Here is a 23,945-nt window from a genome sequence, read left to right on the forward strand (position 1 = left end):
CCTGTGCTGGGCATCAGTTGGTGCTCAATAAATATATACTTAATTAACATGTAATTCATTACCTTTCCTCCCTGGATCTATTTTTCTCTTTTAGCAGCAGGTGAAATATTCAGGAAGCTGGATTGTTATTCAGTGTTGAAAATTCCTGAGCAGGAAGCAACCACTGGGCTGGGTGACCTTGCCTTAGCATAGATACAATAGAGCTCCCTTAAGCGTGGAAAGCTGTAGGGGTTGAATTATTTCTTAGTAGGACCACCAAATTTAGCAAATAAAAGTGTTGAAGTCCCAGATTTATTTGAAAAAATAGCTCTAACTGCTGAATTGTTGCAGTTTATAGAAAAAAGTAAAATACAAGACACATAGGGTGCCCTGAGAAAACCAATTCAGGAAGCAAGACAAAAACACGTCCTGCATCCAGGCGATGCCTGACAGCCCCTCTCCTTAGAGGATTTCCACCATGAAATTCTCCCACAATTAAAAGTGTTTTCAACTACCTAGGAGACCAAATTAGCCACATCATATCAATTAAACTAACCACAATCTTTGCCAAAAAAATTTGTAAGTGTGCTATAGTATGTTACTTGAAAACAATAATATTGTTTTTCAAAATGCTTCAATTCTAGAATTTTACTAATACTGTCAGATTTTCTTCATTAGTGCTTTCCCTACCTTTATATCCAGCTAAAATTATTTCACAAGAGGAAAAAGCTTCAGGTTCCCCTCATTTTCCTTGGGAAGCTGAAAATCTACAGTACATATCCACATGCTCAGGATTCAACCATGAGTTTCTACATCTTTTCCCTCTTTGAATCTTCTAGCAGAACCAGGTACCTTCTATCAGTATCTGCTGATAAAATATATGTTCACCTTTTCATACTTGACCTGACTTCTTCATGGCTGGACCCAGATGAGAGCAGCCTGGAACTCAGTTGTTCAATAAATAGAAGACAGTAGCTGTGAATGATGCTCAAAAGTATCAGCTCTATAAAAACTCAAATCACTAGCTATAGGTATGTGCCAACCTGTCTATATGTTTAACATCTGTTTTCAGCATAATCATCATGGCATTGTCTTGTTTCTCCGTTATTGTAAAGAGCCCCTCCTCAATAATATCCCTTCTGGCACCACCATTTCTCTCTCAAGGATGAAGCCATCTGATTAAAATAATTATTTCACTCTTACGACCATTATCTTCCCATTGCCATACCTCATTGTTCAAACATGAAGACATTGGCACTTGCTTTGGTATGCAATACAGTAATTCACTCCCACTCCCAGTCCTCCCCTCAGCCAAGGAAATTTTTTTTCCCCATTAAGTTTATTGGTGCATTGTAGATATAAAATACATTTACCTACATCATTGGGATCTTGTACCATTACATGAGTATCTTGGTTCTTATTTTTTCCCCTTTCCCTGCCCACCCTTCCCTATTTGCAAAGACTATGTTTCCATTTTTTTCCTTTTCTCATATTTTTTCTTTTCCCTTTTTTCCTTTCCCCTACCCCTCCCACTTCCCCTGCTCCTTTAGACCTTTTCTTCCTATTACACAATATCAATTATACATTTTTAAAATTAAAATATCAAGACTTAGGAGACATTACCCCAGATTTTACAGAATTTAAAAGTATATAGAAAGCATATTTCAAAAATCTGTTTCAAATAAATTTGACAACTTCTAAGAAGTACCTTGGAAGACAAATTAATGAAACTAACTCTGGAGGAAATATAAAATTTGAATAGCACCTATTAAAGAAAGTATATTCCTAGCTTGAAAACCTACTTATATGACAACAACAGGCTTGTATGCATTTTAACTGATGAATTATATCGAACATTTAAAGCAGAAAAAAGAAGGAACACTTCTCCCCTCATTTTTGGAAATCAACATTGTGCTAATCCTAAAACTGGACAAAGATAATAGAAGAAAAAAGTATGAACATAGGTAAAACTTTGTTTAACAAAACAAACTATTAGAAGTTAGATCTGGCAGGATGTAGAAAGTAGTTTTGTTATAGGGATGGCAGTGTTGGTTCAGCATTGGAAGATCCGCCCCCAAAAGTCATCATTTTAACAGAGGAAAGGGAAAAGCCATATGATCCTGTCACTAGTGGGAGAAAAAGTATTGGATTAAATTCTACAGCTGTTCATGGTAAAAGCTATCAGGAGACTAGAAGTAGAACAGAATCTTCTCAACAGATTAAAGACATGTACTCCATACTTCTAGCGAGAATGAATGGAGAAGATACAATGAATGGAGAAGATACAATGCTTTCCGCTTAAGGTGTTGAACAAGGGCAGAATATGCTTACTCTTCATCTGTCCATTAAACTTTGAAACCTAGGCCCAAACCAAAATAGTCTGGCAATAAAATGAGACAATTAGCATAGGATTGGCAAGGTAGAAGCAAAATCTATGTATGTAAATGAAATGATCATCTACAGAGAAAATACTAAGAAATCTCTAGGAGCCCCTAGAACTTGTATTTGAATTTAGCAGGATTAGAAAACACAAGGTATATATAAAAATTCAGGTCTGTGTATACTTGCTATAAATGAAGAATTGGATATTGAAATTTAAAAGTTATGTAGGAGTACAAAGGACCTAGAAAAGTTAAAAAAAAACTGTTGGAAGATGTTTAGTACCTAATTTTAAGACTTCTAAAGCTACAATAATCAAGGCAGTTTTGGTGTAAGGAAAGACATATAGATCATTGGAATAAAACAGAGAATCTAGAAATAGAACCATACATACATGGTCCACTGAGTTTTGAAAGATTATTTCACATTAACATTTTATAGAATATAAACTCAATTCAAGAGCAGAGGAAAAGATAGTGTTTTCAGCAAATGGCACTAGAACACCTGATATCCATATATAAAAATTAACCTCAACCATTTATTTCCATACATAAAAATAACTTGAAGGGATCTATGAACCTAAATATGAAAGCCTAAAAGTATAAAACTTTAAGAAGAAAGTATAAGGGAACATGTTTATGAATTTAGGGTAGGCAAGAACTACCTAGGATACAAAAAATATGATGTATAAAAGAAAAAAATTGATAAATGAGATTCCATCAAAATTTAGAACTTTAAATGACATCATTAAAATGAAAAGTAGTCCTTAGACTATATTTACAATGCATATAACCTATGACCAGAATATATAAAGAACTCTTACAGCTCATTAATAGATAACCCAATTAAAAAGTAGATGTAAGAAGACGATAAATAGCCAAGGAAGGGTGTGGAACTCTAGAATCAGAAAAATACTAATCAGTACAATAATAAGATTGAATTATATACTCATTAGGGAAATGAAGTTAAAAGTTTTAAAAGCCTTGTCATGACTTTTTCTTTTTGTTGGATTCTCCCCCTTTGCGTTTAATTTGTCACGCCCAATGGATTCATTCTGCTGGGTTTCCTGGGGTTGTGATCCTCATTGTCTTTTCCTAGGGTATTGTCTAAAATTTTTTGGAGTGCCGGTTTGATATTCATGAAGTTCCTGAGGTGTGCTTTATCATGAAAGTATCTTATTTCTCCATCAATTTTGAAAGCTAGTTTCTCAGGGTACATCGATCTGGTCAACCAAGGAAATTGACAATCACAATAATGACCCAGTCCACATCCCACCCACCACACCAACATCCAACCTCTGGTTAAATCAGTCACATAATTTTTTTCATTCTGATCTGCCAAGAAGTGATGAAGAAAATTGAAGTACAAGCCAAGCCTGTTGTCACCACTTCACCTATGAATGTTGAAACTTATATTCCAGCTTCAGCTGAGTCCTTCAACACTGCTTAGTAAATGTGCTCACCCTTATTGGACCTTTTTTCTACTCACTGCGGGAAGGTCTTTTCATTTTCCCAAACTTCATGTTCCACTATGTCTTCTTTAATCTAGTAACCAAGATAATCCACTGATAACTTTCAAGTTCTCTTCTCGCTACCTCAAAATGTATTAGTATCTTTAACATCCTCCTTCTGCTGTTCCAGAAAGCATGCTCTTCCTTGAGCAGACTGGCTCTTCTCACTGGAGTGTGATTCATTCCTACAGTTTCCACAGGACTTCAATGAGACCTTACATAGCTTCGTTTTCTTCCTCTGTACTACCTATGAAAATGACCAAATGTTCTCTCTTTAAAAATACTAGCAAGGGCTGGCACCGTCTTATTCTCTTCTGTACAAATTTTCTTTTTAAAATTTTTTTATTACTATGTATATGACTGTGACACATAGTAATTGCATTCATCTTGAGGGACTGGTTCACGTGCATACTGCCTCTTTATCATTTGTACCCTCACACCCTCTGCCCTTCCTTGTCCCTCCTTCCTCAAGTCCCCTTTCCATCTCCACAGAATCTTAATTTTCTTAAGCTAATGATTTATCCCTTCTAGTTCTACTTCCACATTTCGTTCTTAATTCTTAATTATTCTGCAAAATTATGTCTACTCTTATCTCATCTTTTCTAAACTTCTCTTTTGAAAGTCATCAGTGTCTAACCCAGTAGTCTCTTTTCCTTTTCTGTGGAACAAGACTCAACATGCCCATTTTATAAGAAAAATGAATCTGAATGTAACATGTCACAAGTAGTAAGGCCAGGAATCAAACAGAACACTGTTCCACGCCTTGCTTTAATTATATATATTTTTTTCTATACTACACTGTCTTGTGCACTATTCCCTTAGGGAACATCCAAAACTAGGATTGGTGGGTCAAGGTATGTGAATATCTAATAAACAATTGAGCACCTATACGTACTCAACTTGTGCCTTTGTTCCAAGCATTGTTTGTGAGGGAAACAGCAGCAGAGAAGCAGATTGTCCCCATGAGCCTTGCACAGCTGAGGGGACAAGATAGGAGGACAAATAAGGAAGACAGGGGTTAAGAATTAAACAAGCCTCCACTGTGAAGTATGAGATGAAGTATGTATAAAGGCCATGCAGGCAGCAGTGAGAATAATCACCCTAATTCTGAAGGCTTCTCGAATGGAGTGATGTTTGAATGGAATTTTGATGGAGAAAGGGAACTAGCCAGGTGAATGAAGGTGAGGAGAAAGGAGAATGTGATAGACAAAAGGGAGAATGTATAGAAGTCATGAGGCTAAACACAATAGGGGGCATTTTAGAGACTGGAAAAATTCTGGTGTGTGCATAGGGCTGAGTCTAGAGAGACAGGTGTTAAGTGCTTCATATGTCAAGGTGAGTAGTTCTGGTCACTGAAAAGTTTTGAGCAAAGGTCTGATGCCAAAACTGGCTTCTGGTTTTAGGAAGACTGACTGCTCTGGGGAGAATGGATTGGAGAGGAGGGAGCCTGAGGGCAGGGGGAGCAGTTCAAAGGCTGTTCCAGTAATCCAACGACTAAAGTGAATGAAAGAGAGGAGCACACTTATTCAAAGGAGGAAGAAGTAGGGCAGATGAGACCTGAGGATTCATGGCAAAAGAGTTGCCCATATGGTTTTCAAAAATCACACTGCCTTCAGCATCAGTTTGTTCCCAGGTAGTGGGATGTCTTTTCAGTCATTCCCTGCACTAGACTTCTTTTTCGGTAAGATACAACTGATCCCTCTCTTTTCTCAGCATCTAGAACATTACTCTGCCAAACTCCTAAAATCTTTTACATTACAAGGAAGAATATAACTTAAAAATAAATAAGTAAAATCAGAGAGAAAGAAAGAGAGAGAGGGCTCCCCTGAGTCTTTTCTTTGTTCTCCTTGGCTCCCTTGGATAGATGCCTTCCATCAACCCCCTAAATGACCATGTGCTGAAATCCTGTACTTGATTTCCTCCTTCCACATTCACCATGAGACCTCTGTTTTCTACATCTACAGTCCTCATTTCCACATCTAAGTGTAGAATTCTAGACCTGTTATTTTCCAGCTACCTATTGGTCATCTCTATCAGGACAATAGCTCATCTTAATACCACTGGAAAATGAAATTCATTATCTCCTCTACTCCAATCCAGTACAGTCCTTTTTAAGGTCCCAATCCCAGTTCACTGTTGAATCATCTTTTCAATCGCTCAAGAAAAAACCCATGAGATTGTCTTACCCGTAGCTTCTCATTCACCAATATATTTAATCTGTCACTACTGCCTGTCAATTCTACTTCAGGAGTGTCCTTGGAGTCCCTCATCTGTGCTTCCATTTCCACAACTCCAGTTCTGTGTCTTCAAATTATCAAAGATTTTTCAATAGCTCCTTGCTAAGCCTACCATATTCCCACCATTCTATCCTTTCAACAGTTATTTTTTTTAACACAAAATAGGCCATGTCACTTTCATGCATAATAATTGCTAACCACTTTCATTTGCCCCATGAAAACTTGAAGCCTAAAATTTGGGCCCCAATCTATACATCTAGTCTCTCTTCCCTGAAGACTATGCTCTTGCTATGTGTGTAAGTGCCCATTATTTCCCAAATCTACCCTTGTTCAATTCCTTCTGCCAAATAGAAAAATCCTACTCATCTCATTGGCCAGCTCAAATCTAGAATACTTTCCAAACTCTATTCCAAATAGAACATACTCTGTTGATTGTAACTTTCTCTCTGTCCAGTAGCACATTTTTTACACTTCAGTTTTAGTGTTTGTCACTCTACGTCATGATAGCCTGTCTGGTTCTCCCACTACTCAGCGAGTTTCTCAAGAGCAGAAATAATGGAACCTCAGCATCTGGCACAGCTTGCCAGGCACATGATTCATGTTTACTACATGTGTAGGAAAGGAAGAAGGAATGATAAAGAGTAGGAAGGCATATTCCATGGGACTGCTATGACAACATAGCCAATAAAAATTTGCAAACAAATTTCTAACTACAGAAAATCAGCCATGAAAAGCAATTTTTAAGAACCATTAGTGTCTGTTTTCATCTCTCATTTCTACTTCATCCCCTCTTCAATTCTATTCAGTTATTTCCAACTTTGTGTTAACTCCATCTGCAGTCCCAGTGACACCCCTGGGGCCCAATTTTACTAATATTCACCTTCTTATGATAATTAAGAAATATCCTGGCATCATGAGCAAAACACTAGACTGCAAGTTGGCAACCCCTGAGTTCTGTCATTTGTTTTCCTACAAATATTTATTAGCATCTACTATGTCCCAGGTTCTATTCTAAGTGGCTGGATACACCTATAAACAAAAAATACAAAGGTTCCTATCTTCTTGAAACTTATACTCAATTAGAAGAAGAGAAGGGTAGAAAACAATTTAAAACATAATAAATAAGTGTGTTGGAAGATGAGGATAACAAATGCCAAGCTAGAGGGTGATGAGAATTGTACTTTTAAATGTCAAGGCCTCATTGAGGAAAGGAGATTTCACCAAAGAAAGTAAGGGAATGGCCCAATGTAAGGATCTGTGGGAAGAGTATCAAGGAGAGTGCATGGCATGTTTGAAGAACAGCAGGACAGACCATGTGGCCAGTGAAGAAGGAGTAAGGGGAGAGTGGGAGGACAGGAAATCTTAGGGATTATTAGGGACCAGGTGATGCAGAGCCCATAAGATGTCACCATCAGGACTTTAGCTTTTATTCTGCTTAAGAGGAGCATTCTTTGCAGGCTTTATTTTAAGCAGAGGAGTGATATGATTTGGCTTTAAGTCATTTAAGTTCTGTGTTTAAAAATTTGTGTTTAGACCATGACTGCAATAAGGAAAAATTTTTAAAATAAAATAAATTTTTTTTAATTGTAAAGAAAAAAGGACAGAAGCTAGGTAACAAGTCAGGAAGCCTTTGAAGTGATCCTGCCAAACATTAGTGGTTCACAACAGAGTGGGGGCAGAGAAGAGAAGTCATTTGTTTACGGATGTATTTTTTGATAGAACCAACAGGATTTCATGACAGATCAAGTATAGGATGTGTGAGAAATAACGAAGTCAAGGACAAGTTGAAAGCTTTTGTTCTGAACCAACACAAGATGGGAATTATCTTCAAATGGATTAGGAAGGCTGTGGAAGTACAGATTTGGTGGTAGGGGGGAGATAGGAGCCTGGGAGTTCAGTTTGGGACTCTTTGAGATTGAAATGTCTATTAGGTGTGCAAGGAAATACAGTAGCTGCCTTTATCCATGGGGGATACTTTCTAAGCTCCTAGTGGACACCTGAAGCCACAGACAGTACAGAATTCTATATATACAACCTTTTTCCTGTCCATACATACATACGTCTGATGAAGTTTAACTTGTAAATTAGGCATAGTCACGTACTAACAAAAATAACTGATAATAAAATAGAACCTTTATAACAATCTGCTAAAATAAAAGTGATGTGAGTGTGTTCTTGCTCACTCACTCCCCCCACCTTTGCATTTTCAGCCTTCCACTTAAAGGAAGCACTTTCAGCTTCTCTTTGGCATATCTAAATTGCCTGCACAACCACTCAGTACACTATTTTAAATGTCTTAGCTACTTTCCTCATCACTGGAACAAAATACGCAACACTCACTACCTAAAGGAAGAGAAGTTTGTTTTATCTCCCAATTTAGAAGTTTAAATCCCATTCAGCAAGTTTAACCACATATGTGGCATGGTGGAAGGATCTGCGTGGAGGAATGCTGCTCATGCTATGACAGTCAGGAAGCAGAGAGAGAAGGGAGTGTTATGGCCTGTATCTAGATGTCCCCCAAAGACTCATGCACTTATAGGTGGCACTTTCAGAGGTGGCTGGATCTAGGGTATGTGATTATTGATTAAGGGTGTGTGCTAAATTACTCCACTGATTGCTTTAGTATAGTTCTGGGTGTGGATATGGGAAAGCACCAACCAATTGGCTTATAGCCTGAATGGAATAAAAGGGAAAGGGAGGCTTGCTGCTTGCTGCTTCCTGCCTGCTCTGCCATGGACTGTTTTTCCTCCGACATGTCCCACTACCATGCTACCCTGCCTTGAAGCCAGCCAGCTTTGGACTAAAACCTCTACAAACTATGAGCTAAAATAAACCTTTCTTCCTTTAATTTTTGGGTGTTGAATATTTTGTCCCAGTAGTGAAAAAGTAACTAAAACAGGGAGAAACAGGGAAGAAAAATACACACTTTCAGGTCACACTCCCAGTAATGCCTTTTCTGACCAGATCCTGCTTCCTAACAACGTTAGCTATAGCACCTGCATTGTCCAATTCTCTTCCAAAAGCCCCATCTATAAGCACATAAGACTCTTGGGGGACATCTAGATATAAACCATACATGATATAAAATAAAGGTATTTGAAAACAAGCACTGCCATGCTACAACTGTTGATCTGATACCCAAGATGGCTCCCAAGTGACCAATGGGAAAGTAGCACAGGCAGTGTGGATACACTAGACCAAGGGATGAGTCACCTTCTGAGTAGATGGAGTGGGATAGCATGAGATTTTTATCATACTACTCAGAACAGTGCATTATTTAAAACTTAACAATTATTTGTTTCTGGAATTTTTCCATTTAATATTTTCATCAGTGATTGGCCACCACAGGTAACTGTGTGGATTGAAACCACAGAACGTGAAACTGTGGATAAGGGAGGACTACTGTGTGCTAAGTGAACATTAGATATAAGAGTCTTGAGCTTGACAGAGAGGTCAGAACTGGAATTTAATTTTGGAAGTCATTAGTAAGTAGATGCTTTTTAAAATCATGAGACTGATAATTTCCCATATATTCAAACCCAATAAAATTATCTGCTTAACCTCAACCAATTTATCTAACCTCTCTGCTTCTCATTTCCTTCCTCTCTACAATGATAACATTAGGTTAAATCAATGATTTTCATCTGTGTTCCATGGAGCAGTAGAGTTTGCACAGAGATGTTTGCTCTACCTCTGCCCAAGCCAACTAGTAACCCTATATTTTTACAATGAGAAATTATACACTACATTTGGATATGAGACACACAGGTATTTAGGATGTGTATAGTGTAGTGGATGAGGATGTGCATAGAAAGAGTAATTTTCTGAATGAAATCATGAATTAGTTTCATTTTTAAGAATGACATCCATTTATCTTCTTGTGACTGATTATCAAAGGAATAGAGAGGTTCAAATCAATAATTGGGCACAATTATGCTAAAAATGCTTCCCACAGTCAACACATGCTCAAAAGTTCTTCTCTAAAATATATTGGCTTGAAAATAAAATTCAAAAATGGACAGATTCTATTTTTTAGCTTCAATTGATTGCAGTTGAGTATTCAAACTGTTCTTTGACCTTCTGGCCAGGAACAATTAGTAATGTAGCTATAGAAAAATCCATAAAGTTAACACTATAAGAGAACTTTGGAAATATTTGTAAATTACCTTCCCTTTTCAGAGGGGAACTGGGGCCCAAGGGCCAAACCTCATGCTGAACTGGAACCTAAGTCATCTCCTGACTCCTGGTCCTGTGCTCTTTGCACCACACTGACTTCAAGGCTGCTTCAGAAATTCCTCTGAGATTTATAATTAAGGCAGAAATCAGCACTGACACATGATCTTCTTGTTTTCTTAGTGTACTACTTTACATTAATGCTTTTCCTATTTTCCCACAGTTCTAAGGGTCATCCTCGCCATTGCCTTTTGTTTGGTGTCTGGAGTCCTAATGGTGCTGCTGTTTGTCCTCGTCCGCCATGGGCCCTGCTGGCAGAGAGAGTCCTACAGGAACATCTGAACTGATGGATGTACAACTGCAGACAAGCAGGGCCAACCTCCAGTGATACAGGACCTCCCAACAATGAAGCATTTGAAGGATTCAAAGCACAAGCTTTTGCCACTGGGCATTGCTCTGCCCACACTTCCTTTCTGGACCTACTTAGAGCACAGTCTGAACCCACAGCTACCCAGGGTCAGCTGCTTGACCAACAGGTTACTTAGGTCTTCTCAACACTGAATAAGGGTATGGGCTGCTCCAGTGGCTAGAAAGAAGCTCTTCTGTAGAGAACAGTTGTATTCCCTGACAGAGATGTCCAGAGAGAACTAAGAAGCCCTTTGCAAAAAGCAAAGGATGAGAAAGTGGGACAAAGACATAGAGTAGACAAGACTAGATACTGGAAAATGTTAGAGTAGAAGTGGTATTAAATAAGATGATCCTTTAAAAACAGACACATTGAGAAATTATAAATAAACTTACTTAGCTATTAAGTAGATTTAATATATATGCATACACACTCATGCATAGCCCTCAGAAGCAGTTCCCACCCAGTGTTTAATGTTAACAGACTCCTGTATGTGTACTTAACACACACATATATGTATATTTATATGTTAAATGCCTTTGAAGGGGTGTTTTATTCTCATAAACTAATATGAACTTTTCAGGTCATTTCTCACAATTTCAATGTTGGAGAGTAACTGGAAAATCCATGGTTCTTTTACTTTAACCTCCATTATCAGAGTTATATTTTTATACAATTTGATTTCTTTATTTCATTTTAAAATTGTGAGTTCTTACATTGATAAGGGCCATCTCTGGCCATGATAAAATGTTTTTTTAATTGCCACAAATATATCTAATTTTTTTTGGTACTGGTGATTAAACCCAAGGCCTCAAACATATTAAGTGAGTGCTCTCTCTACCTCTGAGCTATATCCTCAATCTTATTTGAATTTTCTAAGTGGTGAGGTGGACTGAGAGTCAGCCCTTTGCCTCAATGCCTCACTGGCTTTTGGCCAACAAGTTGGAACAAATTCTTTTATACCTTCAACCTTGGCTTCTTAATCTAACAAGGAAGAACAAGGACTGGATGGGCATAAAATTCTCATCTGGTTCTCATGCTCTGTGAGCAATTTTTTTTTTCATTGTATGCTATGGCTAGGTCATTGCCCAAGCAGGCACTTTCACAGATGGTGCCATTGCAGATTACTACAATGACACTTACTAAAATTTATTCTAAACAGTTTTATCTTTGAACATCCAACCATTCAACTGGTGAGAAATTCAATCTCATTTCTTAGTAGAGTTCTCTATCCTTCACATTTGACTGAGATCCCAGAGTGTACCTAGTAGAAGTCAGAGAAAGGTCCTCTATGCCTTTTTCCATCCTGGTCTCCAATAAGTTCACTGTCTACCTATGTGGTTTTCTGAAGACAAGCAGAGGACATTTGTGCCATAGCTCCCAAGACCACACACTGTTGGGATTCACCATGTGGGGACTGCCTAATCCAGTTGCTAATATTTTTGCCCAGCACAGAAGTCCATCTCCCCAACCCCTCCACCCTCACCCTATCTTTTGGATCTTCCTCTCCTCTTGAAACCCATAGCTTCTGCCTGTTAAATGCCAAGCACCTCCCTCTATAACCCTTATTTTGCAAATAATTCTCATTGAGCCAAAGCTATTGCAAACAAAAACCTAAAAAGGACCTTCCTTCCTTCCTTCCTTCCTTCCTTCCTTCCTTCCTTCCTTCCTTCTTGTGTTGAGGATTATGCCCAGGACCTCACATACCCCTAGACGTTCTATCACTGAACCACATCCTCAGGCCCAGAAGTTGTTTTCTCTTGCCTGACAACTTCTGATTCCTGCTGTAACACAAAAGCCAAGAAAGGGCTGGGGAGGAGAGGTGGCTGACTGCATTCTTAACTTGGGAAAAGGGAAAACTTCCACATCAGCAAGGACAAAGGACAAATTGCTATCTTGATAAAGTAGCCAGCCATATTGGTAATTAAGCCATAATATTTTATGCTAATAAGTGATAAGACTTAAAAATTGAAATATAAACCACAAGGGATGAATTTTCTCATTCATTCAACAAACATTGATAGAGGACTTGCTATTTGCTAGTCACTAACCTAGATGCTAAATTGTCCAATCCTATTGGATTATCAAGGGGTTTGACTCCAATAACAATCTCATATGGGGTTTGAAGAATGTAAAAGTAAAATCTTTCACAACCTTTTCTCCATATCATGTTTTAATATTGTCAGTGGCTTAAAGGACTTCTACTTTCTATTGGTTCTGAGGGGGTTTTTTCCTCCATTTTTCTTCCTTCTGCTGTTTCTTATGAGTATTATAAAGAAAGCTCTCAGGCTCATCTTAGCTATTTACCATCTCCAGAGTGATCCTGTTGATAAATACGGTAGTTGTTTTTTCATATTTCATGGCAGAATGAAAAACTACAAGTGACAAATGACCTAAAGGGCTAAAGCAAAAATCACAAATGTGCTGTAAAATTTTTCAGGAAATATGCTAATCATCCAACTTCAACAAAAGAGAAGATAAACTCTCTCTACTGATAAGATTTGCTTTTTTAGATGAATCAGATGTAGTAAGTCCAGTTACCATCATGATAAACAATGTTTGAAAGGTGATGGCTAGCGCTGAGATTGTCTCTGCTCTTAAATGTATTCCTTGGCATTTGAACCACTACAGAAGCCTTTGAATAGCATCCAAATGAGGCAGTAATCATTATGTTGATGATAATGACACAGCACAAAGAAAGTATTAAGAGAATATCATTATGAAAAGGACAATTAAAAGAGTGCAAGTATTAGAGTGAAACATTTTACTCGAAGTCGTTCAATCAACAGCTTTTTATATTAAGCTTGGCATTTCTTCTCCTTGAATTCAATCTTGTCTCTTATCTTCCCAACTTCCTGTTCTTTTTCTGTCTTGTTCTAATATTGTTAACATTGATTCTTTCTTCATAGCTGGGGAAGTTTCTTGGTAAATGAAAGATAAAGAGTTAATTGTGTTCTTTTAAAAACTCTTACCAGAAGCCAGGCATGGTGGCACACACCTGCAATCCCAGCACTCTGGAGACCAAGACACCAGGATCGCCATGAGTTCGAGGCCAGCCTCAGCTACATAGTGAGTTCAAGATCAGCCTGAACTATATCACCAGACCCTGTCTCAAAAAACAACACAAAAACTCTTACCAGAAACCCGTTTGTGCAATAGATGCAAAATTTGGTACTTTAGATCAGGGCTATCTAATAGAAATGGAATGCAGGCTGCAAATAAAAGCCATGTATATGACTTTTAATGTTCTAATGGCCATATTTTTAAACGATAAAAAGACGAAATGAATTCTAACAATGAAATTGTGTTTTGCCAAATTCATCTAAAATATTATTTCATTGTGCAATTAATATTTTTTAAATGTTAATGAATATTTTATGGGGTTTTTTCATACTTACTATTTAAAAATCTGATGTGCATTTTACCTTTGCAGCACATCTCCATTTGCACTAGCCACATTTCAAATCTCAGTAACCACATCCTGGTGACTAGCATTATCACATCACATACTGTCAAAAGATGACAACTTTCTTAAAGCAGGAGAATGTATTCTTTGTTATTTATAAAATCCATTTTTATGCTACTGTGAAAAAATAAAAATCATCTTTATTATCTATACTTTGTATTTTGTGTGTGACTAAACTGGTGAAAGGTTTTTCTGCAATGTTTTATTTCAAACTTTCGTAACAGCAGCAGCCCAGATCTTTTTTTAAATTATCCTAAACTATATGGAGTAATTCATTTTTCTTTTTAAATGTCTTAAGAAGGAATTTGATAACAGACTTAGAAAATAAATGCTGCTAGGTTTTGAGAGTATGGTTTTTAAAAGTTCAAATTTTAGACTTCAAGTACTTTGTAATCAAAACAAAAATAAGTGCAGATACTTTGGAAGAGTATAAAATAAGAGTAAAAGTCCTTCCCACCCAGTCTCAATCACAGAGACAATCTTGTCGACAGTGTTCGGTTTTAGCTCTTCTATTGAATAGCAATTTTATGAGCTATAGCCTTTTTTCCTGAAATTTTCACATCTTTCCCCACTTTTATAACTCATTGTGTCCCCTTATTTGTATTTTCATTTTCTTGAAGTAATTCTTTTTTTTTTTTTTTCCTGTACCTGGGATTGAACTCAGGACCTTGCATTTGTGAGGCAGCCGCTGTGCCACTGAGCTAAATCCCTGGCCCTTCTTGAAGTAATTCTATAAAGATGTATGAACAATAAGCTCTCTGATTCTACAAATATTTCTGCATTTTCCCTCTCATTTACCAGTCAGTAATCTGAGTAAATTCAGCTTGAAAATCATTTTCCCTGAAAACTTAAAAATAATATAAAATTGCCTTCTAGCATAGAAATTGCTGAGAAGTGTGCTATCAGTCTGATTCTCATTTCAATGTATGCAATATGTTTTATTTTGTTTTTCCTCAATCTTTTAAGATATTCTCTTTATCGTTGGAGTTCTGAAATCTCACCAGCATGTATTTAGGCAAGGGTGCTTAGTTTTTTACTTGCTTTCTAATTTTGTATAGCTTTCCTGAGACTTTTTCAACCTAAAGACAATTGCTTTTCTTTCACTCAGGGAAATTATGATCTGGAACTTGAATTTCCTTGATTTATCCTCCATGCCTCAACCTTTTCATATATTTTCTACCTTTTTTATCTTATTTTTCTACATTCTTGGATTTTATTTTCCAGAATATCAAGTTGGCTTTCAGCAAATCCATTGTTCTTTTTGTTTGTTTGTTTGTTTCTAAGAATTCTTGATTTGTTTTTCCAGGCAGGGTTTCATTATGTAGTTCAGGCTTCCTGCCTGAGGCTCCAAAGTGCTGGAATTACAGATGTGCACCACTACACCTGGCTTCCTAGTCACTGATTATTTCTTTTTTACAGTGCCATCTTATTTTATTAATGCAACTTCCTCTTGAATATCTCTAAGGGTTATCTTCTTAGTTTTCCTGCTATTTTTTTATATAGAATGATTTTGGATTGTGTTTTAGATATTGGGAATGATGTTATAGAGATTCTGGATTATATAATACTCCTCTAGAAAGTTTTTCTTTTTTAAACAGTCAGTTAAATTGTCTGAAAAACTAAAAACTCTCTCTTTGAAATAGGCAACTGACGGAGCCAGCCGTCACTAGACGAACAGTACCCAAGGCGAGGGTTGAGGATTAAGAAAAAACACCGATTCGAGAGAAAAGAAAAGGAGAGGAGAGGAGGGCCCTCTCCTTCCCACTTTATTGACCCTTTTATATCCTTCTTCCTCACCCACAGCCCCCCTCCCCTCCTCACCGCATGATCTGGTGACTAATTATTTTTACAGAGAAAAGGTCAAGCGTATCTTTACAATTCCGGGAATGTTACTTTTTTATCTAGCAGACATTCAGATTCTTTCTATATTTATTGCTCTCTTTAAAAGTCAACATCCTTGTTTTTGTGCCAGTTTCATATCCTGGTTCATTATGTTCTCATCTGGCTCAAGAGGCTCAGGAGTCTTTCAGGGTTGTTTCAACCCTTCGCTCTCCACAGGCAACAGCTCAAATATTGGTTCAGGTCTTTGAGACCTCATGAGGCTGCTTGGAGTTTTTTCTGTGTATGGTTAGTTCAAGATATGAGGGTCACCCATAGAGTAGGGGCAGTTTATATGCAGAGTTTGAGCTTCACTCTCTGGCTATCAATTTTGTGGGATTTTCTTCTCACTTTTTAGAGGCTATGTATGTCTTAAACGGTCTCCTGGTACTTCAAGCCACCAAGAATATGTATTTTTTTAATCTGGGTTTTAGCCATCCACACATACCCTCTGCCTCTGCAAGGCAACATGAGCCAGCCCTCATGCCAAAAGCCATGAAAAATAAAATTCAGTGGTTTTTTCCCATGTTAACTCCCTCCAGTATCTGCTTTCCATTGTTCCCAAGTGTCTTCCACTACTTGCCTTTTATGTTTTGATTGATTTAATAGATGTTATCTGTGGAAGGATTCCTCTGAAGGAATACAAAGCCATCGTCAGAAGTGGATGCTTTAATGTGACTGGGAAGGGCTGCTTTGCCGATCTATGTGAAAGTGAAAGTCACAGCAGCAGAGGCCCAGTAATGTGAAAGGAGGAAGTTTGTGTCATCTGGAACACACCAGAAGATAAAAGGAATGTACTCTTTTCTGTTGTGAGTACTTTTATGTATCAACTCCCAGGTGGAATGGCCTTAGGTTTTTTTACATTTTCCCCTCCATGTCTGCGATGTTGGTCCCTCAGTGTCTGCTCTGCCTCTCCCTTGGGGTACAGGAGCCTCAGTAGGAGTCCTCCCAAAGGAGCACCCTTTTCCACAGAGAACACTAGTCCGGATTTTTCTAGGAGACAGCCGCTCTGCGTACATGCAGCTAGCAGGGTCTGACCAGCTGGGAGAGAATGTGTTCTCTAATTAGTCACCCTGACAGATAGTCCATAGCTCCCTGGGGCTGTGTGTGAAAGGCAGAGCTCCAAGTTTCTCTGGCTCACTAGGAAGAACCACACTGTTATGATTTCATTCTAATTTTTAACATCTTTTTAATTTTATTTTTTTTAGTAAAACATTGGGAAGAAGGGAAATTAGCAACAAAAGATCTTTTTATCTCTAAACAGGAAATCCTGGATTTGGTTTTCTAGCAACAAGGTCTATAATTTTGTCTGTCAAAGTTAAGAAAAACAGCAAAATCTTTCAGTGAATTGGGGAAGACAGATATAAAGCTATGTAAACAATTTAAATTTTTTTTTTGTACCGGGGATTGAACTCAGGACCTTGTGCTTGTGAGGCAGGTGTGGCACCACTGAGTTAAATCCCCCGCCTGTAAATAATTTAATCTCACAAACATTATTCACCACATGCCTTCAGTAGGATCCTCAATTGTAATCATACTTTTCATAGAAAATCTTAACTCAAAAAGATTTCATTATTTCGCATAGGGAGTGCAGCACCGAATCACTTACAGCCACTGCCTTTATGGGTGTCACAACAAGGTGATTTCCTTATCTGGACCTTAGACATTTTTCTGTCAGAGTGCTTCAAGGATTTGGTTCTTCCTCTCTACAATTACTACCAAGCTTTGCCCCTCAGCACCGTATTTATGGTTTTAAGGGAGAAAATTAATTTTTTTCCCTTTGTGGTGCTGAGGATCAAATCATGGCCTTGCACATGGTAGGCAAGCACTACGCTAATGAACCATACCCCAGCCCCACATTTCTGGTTGTAAAGCACATAGTTTCTCCCCTTTTTCCTCAGTTCACTTTGCACAATATTTCTAAGACTAATTTCTGGCTTTTGTTCAAGAACATACATTTGGCAGATCCAACTAGACCCTCTGTGGTTACCTGTTGATTGACCTAAATAATATCACTGTTATTGTTAACCATACCAGTGTTGGTCACTTTAAAGCTGGAGGGTTCTCAGCCAGGAGTGCTGATGCATACCTATAATCTCAGCTACTTGGGAAGCTGAGGCAGGAGAATTGAGAGTTCAAGACCAGCCTGGGAAACTTCACAAGATCCTGCTTCAAAATAAAAATTTTTAAATGGGCTGGAGATGTAACTCAGTGATAAAACATTTACCTAGCATGTTTAAGGCCCTGAGTTCAATCTCCAGTACCACAAAAGAAAAAAAAAGAAAGCTGGAGTGAAACCTCACCTGAAGTATTTTGGTTACAAAGACTTCTATAGTTCTATAACTAAACCAGAACTTCTCAGATTTGAGTACACATGAGTCTCCTGGGGTGCCTGTTCAGATTCCCAGGCCCCAATCCCAGAGCTTCTGATTCAGGGAGCCCACAGTGGTTGTAGAGATCTGTCTTGCTAACAAGTATCACACGTGACTCTGCTACAGGTTGTCTCTGGTCTTCCTTTGAGAAATCCTGTGGTGAACTGTGCAGTTGTGGAGAGCGAAAGGTTGAAATAACCTTCAGAGACCTCTGAGTCTCTTGAGAACATAATGAATCCTGGATATGCAGCTGGCACAAAAACAAGGATGGTTACTTGTAACGAGAGTGGTTAAATAGAAAGAGTTCGAATGTCTGTAATGCAAGGGAATGTTATTCCTGGAGTTGTAAAGATACATTTGACCTTTTCCCTGGAAAATAATTAGTCGCCGAATTATGTACAGAGGAGGGGTTGGAGGTTATGGAAAAGGTATATAAAGGGCAATAAAGTGGGAAGAGGGGTCTCTCCTCCGCCTCTCTCTCCTTTTTCTTTTCCTCAGAGGTTTTGTTTTTCTTTCATCCTCTCCCCTCCTCTCAGGTACTGTTCGACTAGTGACGGCTCGCACCGTCACAAGTGGCGCCCGAACAGGGACCTGAGCACTGAGGACAAGGTGAAGGACGCCGCCGGATTGTGAGCTCGGATAAGTAGGGGGCGGTGATATAAGGTATAAGGACTACTAGTAGTCAGATGCTGTTTGCTCAGATATTAAAAAGGATGCTTCGGTCCCGTGGAGCTAAGGTAGGGCAACAACAGTTATGTCATTTTTCAGAATTTGTGGAGAGAATCTGCCCATGGTTTCCCGAGGAGGGATCAATTAATTTGGAACTTTGGCTAAAAGTCGGAAAACAATTACAAGATTATTATGATCAGAAAGGGCCTTCCAAATTCCCTGTTGATGTGTTTAGCCTTTGGGGTCTTATCAAGGAGAGCTTAGATCCTCGTCAAGGGACTTTAGTGGGTAACTCACAAACAGACGCGGTTGCCTCTAGTCCGGGAGAACATTCCAAATATAGATAAAGAAATTGAGTGCCCTTCTTCAGCCCCCCCTCTTGTGGAAGGTTTAGATGAACCCCTCGACCCCTCTGGTGCCGCAGATTTAGGGGAGGAGGCAACTAAATATAACTATGAGGAATGGCCTCCCTTCTCTCTAATAGCTCTTACTGAAAAAAATGAAAATAAAAGATAAAAAGATAAATCTGAAAATACTCATCCCTCAAATCCCTTAGATATGTTATGGTTTAATTGAAAATGGAAACAAAAGGAACAAGCGCTGTTGAAAAAACGGTCACTTCAGCCCAGCGTCCTGGCAGGGCTTGACCCTTTTCCTGAGGTTGCCCGCCCCGATCCTCAGCTAGGTTCCCCTCCGGTCCCACGACTCTCATCCCCAGCGCCCCGCCCTCTCTCGGCCCTGCAGGCTACTTTACAGGCGGCCGCCGAGAGAGGGGAGGATCTGGCTGGGTTCCAAATACTCTGTCCTGTTTGAGTTCGCTACTTCCTTATCAAGGACTTGGAGTTCTTTTTATATTTACAGATATAAAAGCGCTTTCATTCCTTCTGATTTTAATTTCAAGAGATCTCTGTTAATTGACTATTCCAAAGTTTTTGACCAGTCATACAATTATAAATCTAATAATCATAAAAAGGATATTACGATTCAATTTGGCTAAATATATTTGAGTGCACTCTAATTTTATAAATTGTCTTATATGTTTGTCTGTTGTCTGTTGTTTGTCTGTTTGTACAGTTGAGCTCAATTTTTTTTTCTTTTCCTTTTCACCTTTTGAAAATTTTTTTTTTAAAAAAAGATATTCACCTATTGTTAAATTGGCTTACAGATAAATGTTATTAAGTTAAAGGCATGCCTTCCTTCCCAGGTTGCTAATTGATCAAAGTGCCACTGAGATTTATTTTATAAAAGTAATGTGTATTGTCACCTATATGCAATAATCAAATTGCAATAAGCAGTTGTAAAATAAGAAGATATATATATCTTCTTATTCTTTGTTTGTCAAAATAGAGACTGTGGGTACTCCCTTTGGGGAATAAAAAAGTGGCCACCCAGAAAATAATTATTCTGGTCTTAATTCACTAAAGGGACCCCCTAGTAATTTTTATAATCTTACGGGAGACACACCACAACAAATATTGTCTCAATATGTTGTTATAAATTGATTACATTGGTTATCATTGATGTTTAAGCACTAAATATGTTATTGTAAAATGTTTACATTGGTTAAGTTCTAAATATGTTATTGTAATATGTCCGCATTGGTCATCTTCAAAAGCTTAATTTCTGTGCCATAAAAAAGAGAGTGTTATTAAAAAGATGGTTTTGGTACCAAACTACAGTGAAGAACATAAGGTTTTATGTAACTGTGATATTTATTGCTGCTCCTTTTCTGGTGTTCAAAATGTATTCATGCCCTCTAATTATGTGGGTCTTCCAACATATTTGTTTATGGTAATAACCTTTTGATTCGGGTATTTGCCCTTCTCTTATGCTCCAGCCACCTATAAAAATAGGCACACTTGCATGCTGATACATAAAACTGGTATACCCTTTAATCCCCAGGGACAGGGGATTGTTGAAGGAGCTCATAATACCCTTAAACATCAACTTCAAAAAATAAAAAAGGGGGAGTTATACCCCTTGTCTCCTCAGATACCCTTTGCATTTTGAATTTTCCAATGTATGAATAAGACACCCACCAATAACAGGATCATACCATGGGCCAGATGTAGAGTGGACCGGCCGGCCATCTATAACTTCATTGATCAACAAAAAGTGCTACAGGATTGGAGTGCCCAATTGGACAATTGTCAAGGTGGGGCGAACACAGAACAGCAGTTGACTGTGGGACTTTGGCAAGTGCCTTCTGGCCCTTTTCAGCCCATGATATGGAAACTTATGGTTGCTATGGGAGGAATAAAAAGGACTGGTGTGGGACCAGATTCCAGGTTGGAGGGAAACATTACGGCTTGTGTGCCCCGGCCCTATTTACTATTATTGGAAGGTTTTAAGATTGAATATGAAAATGGAACTTGTCAATTTGATGTAGTATGTGATAATTGTATATTGTCAAATTGTGTGAAATTTGGGTATCAAAATGTTTTAATAATTCATCAGCCCACTTTTGTAATGTTGCCAGTTAACCTTTCAGAACCATGGTATGCAGAAAAAGGACTTCAAATATTGGAGAGTCTAAATGGTTTGTTAAAAAGAGAAAAAAGGGTGGCCGGCATGATTGTAGCCAGAATTGTCACTTTTATAGCATTTCTGACTAGCTTATCTACCACTACAGTTGCTTTATCTCAGTCTGTACAAACCGCAACTTTTGTAGATAATCTTTCAATGAATGTGTCTCAAGCCTTAGAGTTACAGGAAGACATTGATGTAAAAATGGAAGAAAAGTTGAATGCTCTTTTTGACACGGTAGTATATTTGGGACGCTCCCTTGAAGCTCTCAAACATAGAAACCATTTACAGTGCCATGCAGAATATCGTTGGATTTGTGTCACTTCACTAGCTTATAATGTGACAGATTATAATTGGCAAATGATCCAGGACCATCTAAAAGGGGCATGGTCGCATGGCAATAAAACCTCCGACCTAGTAAAGCTCCATCAGCAAATATTGAGTATTCAACAAACAAGAAAAACAAGTCTGTCACCTGCACAGTTGACACAGTCCCTTTATGACTACTTGAAAACCTTGGTGCCTTCCTCACTTTTTGCTAAACAAATAGTGATGGGCCTTGGGCTGTTGGCAGGTGGATTGTTACTTATGTTTCTTCTTTTCATTATATTTGGCCAGTGTATTTGATCCATGTTCTCAATGATGGCTGTCCAGTTGCATTATCAGAAATTGATCACCCCTAAGCAAGAGGCCAGTTAGTCAATGACGGGTTTGAGACCAGGAGAATCTCTTACCAACCTAAGACAGGGAAGTTTCTCTGCCCAATGACGGGTATAGGAGTCTGTCCTAGGATCTCACCTAAGACAGGCACGGTCATCTAATAAATAAAAAAGGGGGAATTGTGGAGAGCGAAAGATTGAAATAACCTTCAGAGACCTCTGAGTCTCTTGAGAACATAATGAATCCTGGATATGCAGCTGGCACAAAAACAAGGATGGTTACTTGTAACGAGAGTGGTTAAATAGAAAGAGTTCGAATGTCTGTAATGCAAGGGAATGTTATTCCCGGAGTTGTAAAGATACATTTGACCTTTTCCCTGGAAAATAATTAGTCGCCGAATTATGTACAGAGGAGGGGTTGGGGGTTATGGAAAAGGTATATAAAGGGCAATAAAGTAAGAAGAGGGGTCTCTCCTCCGCCTCTCTCTCCTTTTCCTTTTCCTCAGAGGTTTTGTTTTTCTTTCATCCTCTCCCTTCCTCTCAGGTACTGTTCGACTAGTGACGACTGGCACCGTCACATGCAGTAATCCCTGGGGTAAGTGGAAATTGTGGGCTTGTTCCTCTTCTTCAAGATTCTGTGACATAAGTCAGAGGTACCTTAATTATATAGACATTAGGATTTTTGTTTGTTTAGAAACAAAAGTGAGAAATGAGCTCTTAAAATACATTTTTAGTAAGTCTTACCTGAAGAAAATAATCAAGAGCTAATAAAATGGTTTTGAGAACAAAGAGTGATGACTTTTCAAGAATATCAGCCAGGCATGGTGGCATCTACCTATAATCCCAGCACTGGGAGACTAAGGCAGGAGGATCACAAGTTCAAGTCCAACCTGGTCAACTTAACAATTAGCAAGAGTCCGTTTCAAAAAAAAAAAAAAATCTAAAAATAAGCTGGAGATGTAGCTCAGCACAAAAGCCCTGGGTTCAATCCCCAGTGTCACAAAAAGTAGAAGGAAGAGTAAAAGAAAGGGGTGAAGGAGAAAAAAGAGGAGAAAAAGAACAACCATTCCCAAGTCCTGGTTCCCAAAACAACTAATTTTATTATTCAATGAATAGAAATATGCTTACCATAAATATTTTCTGAGCCCAAATATAGGAAAAATAAACTTACAATGTAATAAAATGTCTAAAACAATAACTTCCCTGAAAAAAATCAATTGCAAATAGTAACTTTAGTACATCACAGAAAAAAGTAAAGCCAGACTTTAACACATGATCTTTTGTTGTTACATCTTCCAAACAATTTGTTGCTGCCTCTTATTCCTATTTCAATTTCTCTCATAAAAGTTGTACAAAGAAAATTATACTTGAAATAAATAAAATGAGGGGGGATAAAACTTGTATATCTATCCTTCAGTCTTTTTTTTTTTTTTTTTTTTTGAGATAGGTTCTTACTGTGTAGTCCAGGCTGGTCTGAAACTCACTATGTAGCCCAGGCTGGCCTCAAACTTGTGGCAATCCTCCTGCCTCAGCCTCCTGAGTGCGAGGATTACAGACTTGTGCCACCATGCCCAGCTATCCTTCAGCCTTTAAAAATGTATTTTTGCCACTCCTCTATTTGGCAGTATCTTTTTATATATTATGTCTATAATTAAATATTAAAATTTGAAGGCAAATTTTTGGTGAATACT

The 23,945-nt window shown here is 38.1% G+C and overlaps 1 protein-coding gene across 5 annotated transcripts in view; it reads left to right on the forward strand.

The window, feature by feature from the left end:
- Acp3 (acid phosphatase 3) overlaps positions 1 to 22,727 on the forward strand; it is a 66,078-nt gene extending 43,351 nt beyond the window's left edge. For 2 of the 5 annotated variants that reach the window (XM_004834231.3, XM_004834232.3), the window contains one exon: positions 10,502 to 14,302. In XM_004834231.3, the coding sequence (XP_004834288.2) occupies positions 10,502 to 10,620 (119 nt within the window). In that variant the 3' untranslated portion in view covers positions 10,621 to 14,302. Of the gene's footprint in view, positions 1 to 10,501; positions 14,303 to 16,637; positions 16,838 to 18,936 lie in introns of those variants that run through there. The other 3 variants (XR_015440809.1, XR_015440807.1, XR_015440808.1) reach the window with 3 other exon arrangements.
- The last annotated feature ends 1,218 nt before the right edge of the window (positions 22,728 to 23,945 follow it).

The sequence above is a fragment of the Heterocephalus glaber genome, unplaced genomic scaffold, assembly GCF_053883595.1.
Source record: "Heterocephalus glaber isolate CG9 unplaced genomic scaffold, H.glaber_assembly_v1.0 deba00001504, whole genome shotgun sequence".
Taxonomy (NCBI): domain Eukaryota; kingdom Metazoa; phylum Chordata; class Mammalia; order Rodentia; family Bathyergidae; genus Heterocephalus; species Heterocephalus glaber.